We start from the raw sequence: 11,258 nt of genomic DNA, 5'->3' as shown, positions 1-11,258 counted from the left end.
TTGTGCCCTGCTACTACTCTCTACCTCCACCCCTCTATCTCTCTACCTCTCTCTACGCGCACACATATGCACCCATATAAATATACATATGCATTTATATATGTATACGTGTATATATACATACATATATAAACATATATATACATCTGCATATGTATATAAATACATGCATACATAGACATATATTCATACATATGCATGTTATGTACATGAAAGTTCGAAAAACACCAATAAAAGCAAAGCTAAAAATACACCTAATTGCAAACAGAATTGCTTTAACTTAAACGAGGGTGAGACCTATTGCAGTTTCAATGCTTGTTTCCCTTTGGTTTTGAGAACTGTAGTTGTGTTATTGTAAAAAAAACAAAAGGGAGCTTGGTAACAGCTGCTGCGAAATAAAGTGACAAAAGATGGTTGCCTCTGTGTCCTTATTCGAATTGAAACTCTTCTTCTCAATAGTCAGGAAAGTTTGCATTTGCAGGTATTTTCCAGACATATGCAACAGTTTTAATATTACTTAATACTCTATTGAAAGATGGCGCCTGCGGGATCAAAAACAGGTCTTGTCCCCTTCGTCCATCATGGACAAGGTCGCAGTAGAAAGTGATTTGAATGGAGGTGAAAACGTCGTCCTCTGCAAAGAAATAAAGGAAGGACAATAACGTAAAATGATGTTTGGTACACGCTTGTAAACATAGTAGGCATTTTTCCACCAGAGTACTGAAGTGAAACTCGCTTCATACGTCGCGCAATTGAACAAGTCAGTAATTTTTATTTTCCAGCAACATAAATGCCTTTGTATTCTAAATGAGGAACCATTAAGATAACACTTGCGTATGTATGATCACACAGTTCTGTAGTATTGAGATAGAATATTTATCAACATACACAATTGCAAAACTATCATGTCTGATTTTTTTTGGAAAGTCCTGAATAAGCGTAATTTATTTCATCGTCACATGAGAAGCTGTTATCGTCAAACGTGTTAGAGTAATTCCAAGATGGCTGCCTTGTTAACTCCCATTATTATGGGTGGCAGCGCAGTCTTCTCGCTGTCGCTGACTCTCGAACGGTTCAACGCTGTCTTCGGACAGACTGCTCGGTGCCTGCTTGTTTTGGGGAAGCAACTAATATGCCGGGCTATACCCCGGACGAGAAGCTGCGGCTGGATCAGCTGCGAACGCTTCGACGCCGCTGGCTGAAAGACCAGGAGCTGAGTCCGCGAGAGCCTGTACTACCCCCCAAGAAGCCATGGCCCGTTGAAGCCTTCTGGCAGCGCTTTTTGGAGCCCCGCACTTTATGGAGGTTGTCTGTAAGTGACTCATGGGAAGGGTCGGCTTGAAGATCACGGTGGCAGAGTCGTATATTCAGATTTTTGGCTATTGTTAATCCTTTTATATACACCTTTTTGCACGTTGTCCAGATAAAATGTAGTCCTACAGCAAGCTATATTTGGCACTCGGAAAAGTTATTGCGTTCTGTTGGGACCATTAATAGCTCGAGATAATTTGGGGGGTGCATCTGGTTAATAAGGGACTGTCCAATCCATCATTCTTACCGTATGCCTACTTGACCACCTGGTAACTTAGCACTTTAGCGAGACTCAGAATGTCATGGTGTGCAGCCTTGGGTAAACCGTATTTAATATTCATGCCCTAAGCAATCTCATTGACACATTCAATGTAAACATTTACGAGAGACCCCTTATGTAATGTTGTCCTTTCCCCCCAATGAAGACGCTGCACTCGTAGTGAAGGTACCCTTGTAACTTTATTTATATGCGTTCCTAAAGAGCGCCGAGCCTCCGCTCACAACTCGGCTCTTCGCGCCTAATGCCTGAGCGCTGCGCGCGCAGCCAACATGGCTGCTGGCACGTCACGTCGCCAACGTGACGTGCGAACACTAGACTGCATACTACATATCTCCCCTTTTTCCAACACATAACATTTTAACTTACAGTTCAATGTTCATCTCATAGTCTCTGAATCTTGCTGGCTTGACCACTACTCTACCCCTCCGGGTCAGTCTTATCGGGGTAGTGGGGGCCACTCCTTCGTTTCTTCCCCCTCCGCCTGGTGCAGCCGCACTTCCATCTCCACCACTTAGGTTCTCTCCGACTCTCTGCTCCTGGTCACCTTCGTCAGTTCTTTCCCTTTGTTGTTCTCCTTCTCTTGCCTCAGATTCTGTCACCAGTTGTTCCAGTTGGACAGTTCCATCTTCCTCGTCTCCCAAGTCTGCTCCGCCATGTTCCCAACTTAGAATCTATTGCATCTCGCCATGCGGTCTAGCGACCATACGTTTCCATCACTAAGTAAAGCCGCTCTGTCCAACACTTCCTTCACTTGCATGGGCATGCTGTATTTACTCTCTCCCTTCCTTTGTAGCGTGGCCAACTTTACTCGCACCCATTCTCCTTTCTCTAATCCAGTGTCCTTCACATTTCTCCTGTTGTTGTAGTGTTTGGCGTAAACTTCTTGTGCTTTCTCCAAGTTGGCTCGCACCACTGCTGGGGACCACTCACTTGTTATCGTTTTCTCCTTCCACACTCTGTTGTCTTGGGAGAATGGTTCGTGTCCTCTCAATATCTGGAATGGGCTATAGCCGGGGCTGGTGGGGGTAATCCTGTATGCCCACACCATGTGCCATATCTCTTTTTCCCAGTCCTTGTTGTCCGATATGGCCGCTTGAACAGACCCCATCACCACTCTATTAAAACATTCAACTAGACTGTTTCCGGCAGGGTGGTATATAGATGTGTGCCTGGCTAGGATGCCGTTCCTTTGCATAAAATTGTTCCATTTTTCTGATCTGAATTGGGGCCCATTGTCACTGAGGATGGACTTTGGGATAACTTCCCTCACGAATGTGTCGGCCAGAAATTTTATGATTGTCTCAGTGTCCATGGCTTCGTCTATCTTCAGTTCCAGCCACTTCGAGTACCTGTCCACCATGACACAAACATACTTTTGGACTCCCTGTACGTCCAATATCGGGCCTAGGATGTCTACGGACAACTCCTCCAATGGATTATTCGGGGGGTCAAATTTTCCCAGTGCTGGGCGCAGGGGTTTGAGAGTTTTGTCTGCACCCTGGCATCGAGCGCAGTCTCTAACATGTCTCTCAGCTCTTATGTCCATTCCTGGCCACCAGTAATCTTGTTTGGCCCTCAATTTCAGTTTGCCTATTCCGAGGTGCCCCTCGTGGAGCGTATCCAATAGTTTGTTGATGATGTTTGTCGGGGGAATGACTTTCTCCCCCCGTGTACAAATACTCCTCGATCGTCCATCGACAGCTCTTCTCTGACTTCGAAGTAGGGTTTGAGTTCTCCACTGATCAGTCTCTTGTCAGGCCATCCTTGTGTGATGTGCGATTTCACTTCTTCTAGGGTCTGGTCCTCCTCATATGCTCGTCTCCACTCTTGAAGGCTGATGGTGTTTTCTTGATCTTCCGTGAGTGCCACCCATTCTTCTGTTCCTGCCTTGTCTTCCTCGCTCGGCTCCATGGCTGCTGCTCTGCTCAGGTAGTCTGCCACTCTGTTCTTGCTGCCTGGGATATTCTCCACGTCATACCTGAATTCGAGCAGTTTCAGCGTCATTTTGGAGATCCGGGGCGTTGCGTCAGCATGCCCGCTCGATGTTAGCACCTTCAGTAAGGGCTTGTGATCCGTCCTCAATTGGAACCGTATGCCCCACAGGAACTGCCTGAATCTGGTCGTGGCCCACACCACTGCCAGCATCTCCTTTTCTATAACGCTGTACTTCTTTTCTGTGTCACTCAGCGTGCGGGATGCAAAGCTTATCGTATCCATCCGTCCTTGTCCCCGGTCCTGCATGAGGACGGCGCCTAGTCCCTTGTCGCTGGCGTCTGTGGTCAGTACTGTCCTCCCTTGAGGATCGTATCCTTGGAGTGGAATAGCTTCCGCTACTTCTTTCTTGATCACTTCGAATTCTCCTTATGCCTCCTCTGACCAGTGAAACTCCCGTGTTCTCTCGTGTCAGTTGCCTCATATGATGTTTCTTGGAGGCGAAGTGCTGCACAAATTTGCTGTAATATTCTGCCATTCCGATAAATGATCTGACTTCTTCCTTGTTGGCTGGTGGGGGTGCATCACATATCGCTTTCACGTTCTCTGCTTTTGGGGTCACTCCTCGCACTCCAGTTTCATGTCCTAGGTAGGTCACTGATTCCATTCCGATCCGACACTTGGACCATTCAGCTGTGAGGCCCTTTCTCTCTAGGATCTGTAGTACCTTTCTGAGTTTCACGTCATGGTCTGGTCTATCTCGCCCCATCACCAGGATGTTGTCCTGGAAGTATTGGACTCCGGTGATTTTCTGGAAGAGTTGGTGCATCAGCTTCTGGAATACTGCTGCCGCTGAGGCCAGCCCGAACGGCATGCGGCGGAACTGATAACAACCGAATGGGGTGATGAACGATGTGAGACGGCGGCTTTCCGGGTGTAGGGCAATTTGGTGGTAGGCGGAGGTCAGATCAATGGTGGAGTACCATTTGATTCCCCTGGTGCTGGCCAGCATCTCCTCTATCCTGGGTAGGGGGAACCTTTCCACCACGATGTTCTTGTTCAGTTCGCGATGGTCGACACACAGCCTGACCTTGCCGCTAGGTTTCTTGACCACCACCAGAGGCGCCAGCCACTCGGCGCACGTGATGGGCTCGATGATCCCTTTCCTTTCTAGGTCCTGAAGTTCTTCCCGGACTGCTTCCCGTACTGCCAAGGGGACATTTCTCGCCTTGTGGGCCACTGGCACTGCGTCGTCTTTTAGGATGATTTTTTGTGAGAATTTCTCCACTTTCCCACTGTGCCGCCAAATACCTTGGGGAACTCGCTCCTCCATCTGTCTAGGTCTGGCCAGGCTTCTGGTTCCGTTAGTAATATCTGCTCTATGCCTCCTGGGTCCAGCTTGATGCCTAGGTCACCTTGGTCCAACCATCCTAGGACCGAGTGGCCCTTCTCTGACACGTATAGCTTGCAGAAGGCAGATTGGCCTCGGAATTCGAAGTTCAACGGTCTGAATCCCGCCATTGGTATGCGGTCCCCATTGTACGTGACCGGGTGGATGTCCCGTTTTTCCAGTTCTGGGCCTAGACGCGGTGCAAATTTCTCCTCCCACACCGCTCTCTGGACGATGGTGTAGGGTGAGCCCGTGTCGGCCACTATACTGATAGTGATACCTCCTATTGACATTTCTAGAACTGGCTTCATTGTTCTCCTGCCATCGATGCCCAGGACTTGGCCATCCACGCTCAACACCTGGTCGTAGATACAGAGTACCGTGACATCTTCCTCCGTCCCTTCTTCTTGTTCGTCGTCACCTTGACCCACGTATTTTACCGTGCTCTTGGAGGCCTTCTTCCTACACACCTTCTCATAGTGGCCAATTATTCCACAATACATGCACTTGGCGCGAAACGCCGGGCATTTTCTGTCGTGCGCCTCGTGCGACCAGCTCCCACACCTGTAACATGGCTTCTTGCTGTTTCCCGCCTGTTTTCCCGGGGGGCCCGCATTGCCTTGCCATTTGCTGGGACCCTTCTCTGATGACTTCTTGTTCTGGTAGTCTCTGCGGGGCTCTTCGTCGTCCACTTTGTTCACCATGGTGCTAGGCCCTGTCTCCTTCTTCGTTGCGTCTGCGCACCTTCGTGCCAACTCTGCCCTTTTGACTATGACCATCACTTCCTTTAGGGTGGTGTCCCCACTGGCCCATAGTTTGTCCTGCACTGCTGTGCACGTGGTGTGCATCACCACCTGGTCTTTAATGAACTCTTCTTCCCAGTTGTCATATTTGCAAGTGGACGCTAAGCGTTTCAGTTTATTTATTTTATTTATTTTATAGCACTTATAAGGCGCGCAGCTACCCACAAAGGGTTTCCCGGCGCCGGACTAGCTAGGCACAAGACACAACTAGAGAGAGAGCAATCAAAAGGCAATTATTTGTCGAACAGCCAGGTTTTTACGCTTATCCTGAATCTCCTATAGTTTTCTTCCTTGCGTATATGAATGGGCAGTGTGTTCCAGAGAGTTGGACCCAGATATGAAAAGGATCTCCCGCCCATTCTAGCCCGTTTGTACCTCGGCACCGCGAAGTTCGCTGCTGTACATGAACGGAGACTGCGATTGGGGAGGTAAGGCTTAGCAAGGTCTTGTAGATACTTGGGGGCAGTACCAGCTTTGATTTTAAACAGATAGTTCAGGGTTTTAAAGCGAATCCGGTTTTCAACCCTGAGCCAATGCAGGTCCCTAAGATGTTTGGTGATCCTGGCGTATCTAGGGATTCTGCAAAGCAGTCTGGCAGCAGCGTTTTGCACGAGTTGCAAGCGTCTTATTACTGCTTTGTTTGAGCCCAGGTACAGGATGTTACCGTAATCAAGCCGAGATGTCACTAAGGCATTGACTACGGTCTTCTGGGTGGTAGGTGGTAACATCCAGACAATTTTGCGTAGCCATCTAAGAATGGTAAAGCATATGCCTGCCACTTTATTGGCTTGCTGTGTCATAGATAAACTGTCATCTATGATGACCCCAAGGTTTCTGACCTGAGAAGCTGGTGGCCGGAGCTTACCTAACGACGTCGGCCAATGGGGATCACTCCAAAGATCTTTACTATTCCCTAAGAGGAGGATCTCGGTTTTCTCCCCATTTAGTTTAAGTTGGTTAGCCGACATCCAACTAAATATTTCGTGAAGGCCTATTTTTAGTGCAGATGGAGCAGACGGGTCAGATTTAGAGAGTGAAAACAGAATTTGAGAGTCGTCTGCATAGGTCATTAAGGTGAGACCGAAATTTTCTGCAAGGTTGGCCAGTGGTCGTAGGTACAAGTTAAAAAATAGAGGACTCAGGATAGATCCCTGTGGTACACCATGGGGAGAGTAGAATACATCAGAACATGCCGCAGAAGAGGTGATCTGGAAGGTGCGGAGGGATAGGTATGATCTAATCCACTCTAGTGCCCTGCCCTCGACACCATTCTCCTCCAGCCTGGCAAGCAGTCTGGAGTGAGAAATGGTGTCAAAGGCCGCACTTAGGTCCAGCAAGACCAATGCTACCGTTTGGCCATCATCCATGAGTTCCCTGATCCTTTCTGTGACCCCGAGCAGGGCAGTCTCGGTGGAGTAACCACTCCTAAAACCAGATTGGGACGGATGAAGTAGGTCATTGTTTTCCACATAAGTTGAAAGAGCCTTATGAATGTGCCTCTCCAAAATTTTGGAAAAAGCAGGCAGTAGCGATATTGGTCGATAATTGGCCAATATCGTAGGGTCGGCGGCCGGCTTTTTGAGCAGAGGACTGACCATAGCGAGTTTCCATAAGGCAGGAACTGTGGCCTGTTCTATGGAGGCGTTAAGTATCTCTGCTATGGAAGTCAAGGCAGAGTCCTCCAGTTTACCAATGATGCTGATAGGAATGGGGTCACGTGGGGAACCCGATTTGATAGATTTTAATAGTTCCTTCAGTTTATCCAAATTAATGGGAGGCCAAGCTTCAAGGTGACAACTTCCTCTGGAGACTTGGGTGTTGTCTTGCTTGTGTGTGATAATACTATTTCCGTTGATGTTAGAGACCATATTCTCAATCTTTTCAGTGAAAAAAGATGCCAGATCCTGGCACTGCTGAGTATTGAGAGGGATAGCCTCCGCTCTTGAATTCTCTCCAGCCAACTCTTTTACAGTGTTAAAGAGAGTCTGGGATTTGTTTACGGCCGTGTTAATAGTAGTAGTAACATAGCATGCTTTGGCTTTCATGCATGCCGAGTGGTAGCTATTTCTGGCCTTACGATAAACCTCTTTTTGATGCAGTTCATAGTTCTTACGCCACTGCCTCTCCAGGGTCTTACATGTAGATTTTTCTTTCTTTTTTTTTTTTTTTTTTTTTTTTTTTTTTTTTAAACCTTTATTTGTAAAATGCACAATACACAGCGTCTGCCTACAACCCCTAGGGGCCGGCCGCTATGACATATGGGAAAAGAATAAAGCAGTATAAATGGAACAGAACGCCATTAGAGCTGTCTATGAGCGAAGAGTAATGTATGTGGCATAGAACAATAGCATAAGGATATAAAAAGGTTTAATTTTATAATTTTGTCGAATGCAAGCCTAAAACTACAAAAAGAGTCAGAGCCACTCACTGAACAGGATAGTTATTATAATTTAGGGAGCATCCGGGAGGTGGCGTGATAGTGGAAGCATGTGACAGAAAACAAGTGACCACCATCCAGGAACCAGGATCAACCACTATGTCACATGAAGAGACGATATAGTAAACTCCCTAATAAGACCGGACCCCGACCCCAAGGAAGCGAAGAGATATAGAAAAAGGAAACAGAAGAAGAGAAGAAAAAGAAAGAGGGCCATAGAAACAAAGAGAAAACATAAAACACATCCCATCCCCCCACCCTGCATACCAGCGGAAGGCCACGGCCCACCCCCCCCCCATAGGCATGCCTGTCGCCCCAAGAAACCCACAAGTGGGAAAGAGAGTATATAGAGTGAGAAGAGCCATCCCACCCACCAACTCTCAGAGAAGGCAGGGAGGAGCTAGATTCGTCGTAATCTCGGTCACCACCGGTCCTATTAACATCACACACGCAAATTACCATCAGCTTAAGAGTAGTAGCAGTCCGAAATGTAGGTGGGGAGAATAATCTCAAGTAAACGAATAAATCAAACAAAGAACAGTCACATCATAGTCCCCGCCCAACAATACATACGTTACCCTTAAGAAATCACCGAGGACCAGTAGAAATTCCCAAGACCACCATCATATATCCCCAGCCGCCCGATCCCGGGCCCCGCGACCAATACAATACCCATAATCACTATCCCCGGCAGTCCATCAGTATCCCAGCTGTGTAAGCAGAAACAGACCGTGCACAACAGGAAACCACCCCAGCCCCGCCCCCCTCGATGCGAAGCAGCAGCATAGTCCAGCCTCATGGTAGACATCTTGGATGAAGCGAGCGAGCAAAGTGTCCACATCAGAGCGGGGGGGTGTCCGTAAACGTCCATCCAACACACAGCCATGATGGTAACAATAGAACAGGAGAACGTAGCGCCCTACAGCACATACAGTCGATAAAACCACCCTCGGCCATCTCTCCTCGGATCCCGACCCGACACCATAATAGCATACGCCATCCCAACAGTTCCACTTTCCCGTCAACCATGTAGCATCCAACCACGTTTAAAACACATACAGTGTTAGCCTTGTCCCCGTCGATCCAGCCCAGCAACGAAGTCCAGGCGGGCAGCGGCCATCTTGGGCATGAGGTGCAGATGTAAAGACCACCACCAGTCCAAAAGCCCCTCGCAGAAATACGTCCCACGTAGTGCAGAACACTCAGTAGCTACCCAGCAAAGGTGGAAACCCAGCAGCAGTACCTGAAGGCCGAATGGCCAGGGCCGTTGCAACATCATCTTGGCGGAGCAGGGGGGCCCTCCGGGGGACCCCAAGGTGGACACGGGGCAAGTCGACCAGCAAGCGCTCTCCAGCCGGTAGGCAGGATCCAGCGTCGCCCTCCCCAGCGTCTCCAGAGTAGAGGGCCCAGCAGCCGAATCATCCGGGGTGTAACGTGTCACAACACACGGCGGGGTACACGGGTCCCACCCGCCGGTCGCCGGGTATCGCAGATCCGGCGGGGAACCGCCAGCAGCACAGTCGTCCGGGAGCCCACCGGGCATCACTCCATTTAGACGGTCCCTCAGATCACGGGCGCGAGCCCGCATAGATGTCCGCAGCTCGTGCAGGGCAATGTAGACATCTGCAAGGGCGATGGACTCCACAGCAGCCGAGTCCCGCACCCAAAGGGGGTCGCCATGTTGTCGTCCACTGTAGTGGCTGCCGGAGCCCATCTCAAAGGCGAAGCCGATAGTGTAGGCAGTGGGCGCAATCACTACTAAGCCACGAAGAAAGTTTAACTCCCGCCGTCCAGGGTCCTGCCGTAAGCAACTTGCCTTTAGGAAAGCGTCTCGTGGATCCCCCGGGGGGTACCAGGCAAGATGAAGGGCGCCCGGTAAAATGGCGTCCGCTGCAGCGCCAAAGGATAGTGGAATCACCCAGCGCCGATCCTGGGACTGGTGTGGGATACAACGTATCTCCTGAGGCGGTATCGAACCAAACAGGGAAGAGCGGGCCGGACGGCACACTGTAGCGATCGTTTGCAACAGTAGCACAACAGCCTCCGGCCCCTCTCGTCACAGGCGTCCGCGGCTGCTGAGTCAGGGGGCAGCCTCACCGGAGAACAAAGGATCCGATCCCTCACACGCCGAGGCAGGGCAGGTCCAGGGCAAATCTCCGGTTCCACAACGAGCTGATCGGCGGGGAGCCCACCATTCGAGGCAGAAGCCCAGCGCGGCTCCGAAGCGCCGGCTTTCAAGCAGGATAGATATCAGGATCCGCTGCGCTTCGGACAGGAAGCGGGCAGGTTAGCGGAGCCGAGGAGTCAGGCGGCCATCGCGGTCTCTGGCGTAGCTCCTCCCCCCGATTTTTCTTTCTTGAGGGCCTCTGTATACCAGGGGGCGGGGGGGCGATGCACTTTCCCTTTGCAGCGGGATAGGGGCAGGCAGGCATTCACTGCGCCATTTAGCCATATCTCTGTGGCCTCTGATATGCTTTCCATATCCCCATCTAAACATGGGTGGTCTTTCCTCAATGCATTGTAGAGATCCTCCATGTTTAGAGTTTTCCAATTTCTCCTAAAAGTTTCAGAGGGAATCGTGGAAGGGCGTTTAGTAGGTTTAAGTGAAATAGAGAAAAGTGTGAGGAAATGGTCTGACCATCAAATAGGGGTGGTGTTCAGCCATAAGAGTTCTCTCATGTTAGATATGATAGGGTCTAACAAATGTCCAGCTTTGTGGGTGGGACCCTTATTGCGTAAAGTCATATCTAAGACCATAAAGTCATCAATTAGAGTTTTACAGCTCTTGTTATTGTCGTCTTCTAAATGAAGATTCAGATCTCCAAGTACTGTAAAATTTTGGGCATTCAGATGGTGAGGTAGAATGAAGTTTACCAAATTGTCTGACCATGAGGGGTTATTTACTGGCGGTCGATAGATAAGTAAGCCAGAGAAAGTAAAGTTAGGACTGAGGGTAATTTTAAATGATGCCGCTTCGCAGTTAGGAATGTCTGCAGGTTCAAAATTGCACACAAGATCTCTACTGTGAATAATGGCAATGCCCCCTCCTATTTGGTCAATACGGTCCCTCCTTACAATAGCGTAACTCGGGAGGAGGGCAGTTGC

The 11,258-nt window shown here is 49.3% G+C and overlaps 1 protein-coding gene across 1 annotated transcript in view; it reads left to right on the top strand.

Annotated features, from left to right (window-relative positions):
• The first annotated feature begins 1,044 nt into the window (after positions 1-1,044).
• Positions 1,045-11,258, top strand: part of NDUFB6 (NADH:ubiquinone oxidoreductase subunit B6) — a 46,564-nt gene continuing 36,350 nt past the window's right edge. The window contains exon 1 of the mRNA XM_086963101.1: positions 1,045-1,312. Coding sequence (XP_086819227.1) covers positions 1,133-1,312 — 180 coding nt within the window. The 5' untranslated portion in view covers positions 1,045-1,132. The remainder of the gene's footprint in view (positions 1,313-11,258) is intronic.

This window comes from Lissotriton vulgaris, chromosome 3_1, assembly GCF_964263255.1.
Source record: "Lissotriton vulgaris chromosome 3_1, aLisVul1.2, whole genome shotgun sequence".
NCBI classification, from domain to species: Eukaryota; Metazoa; Chordata; class Amphibia; order Caudata; family Salamandridae; genus Lissotriton; species Lissotriton vulgaris.
This window is presented reverse-complemented; position numbering and strand designations above follow the sequence as displayed.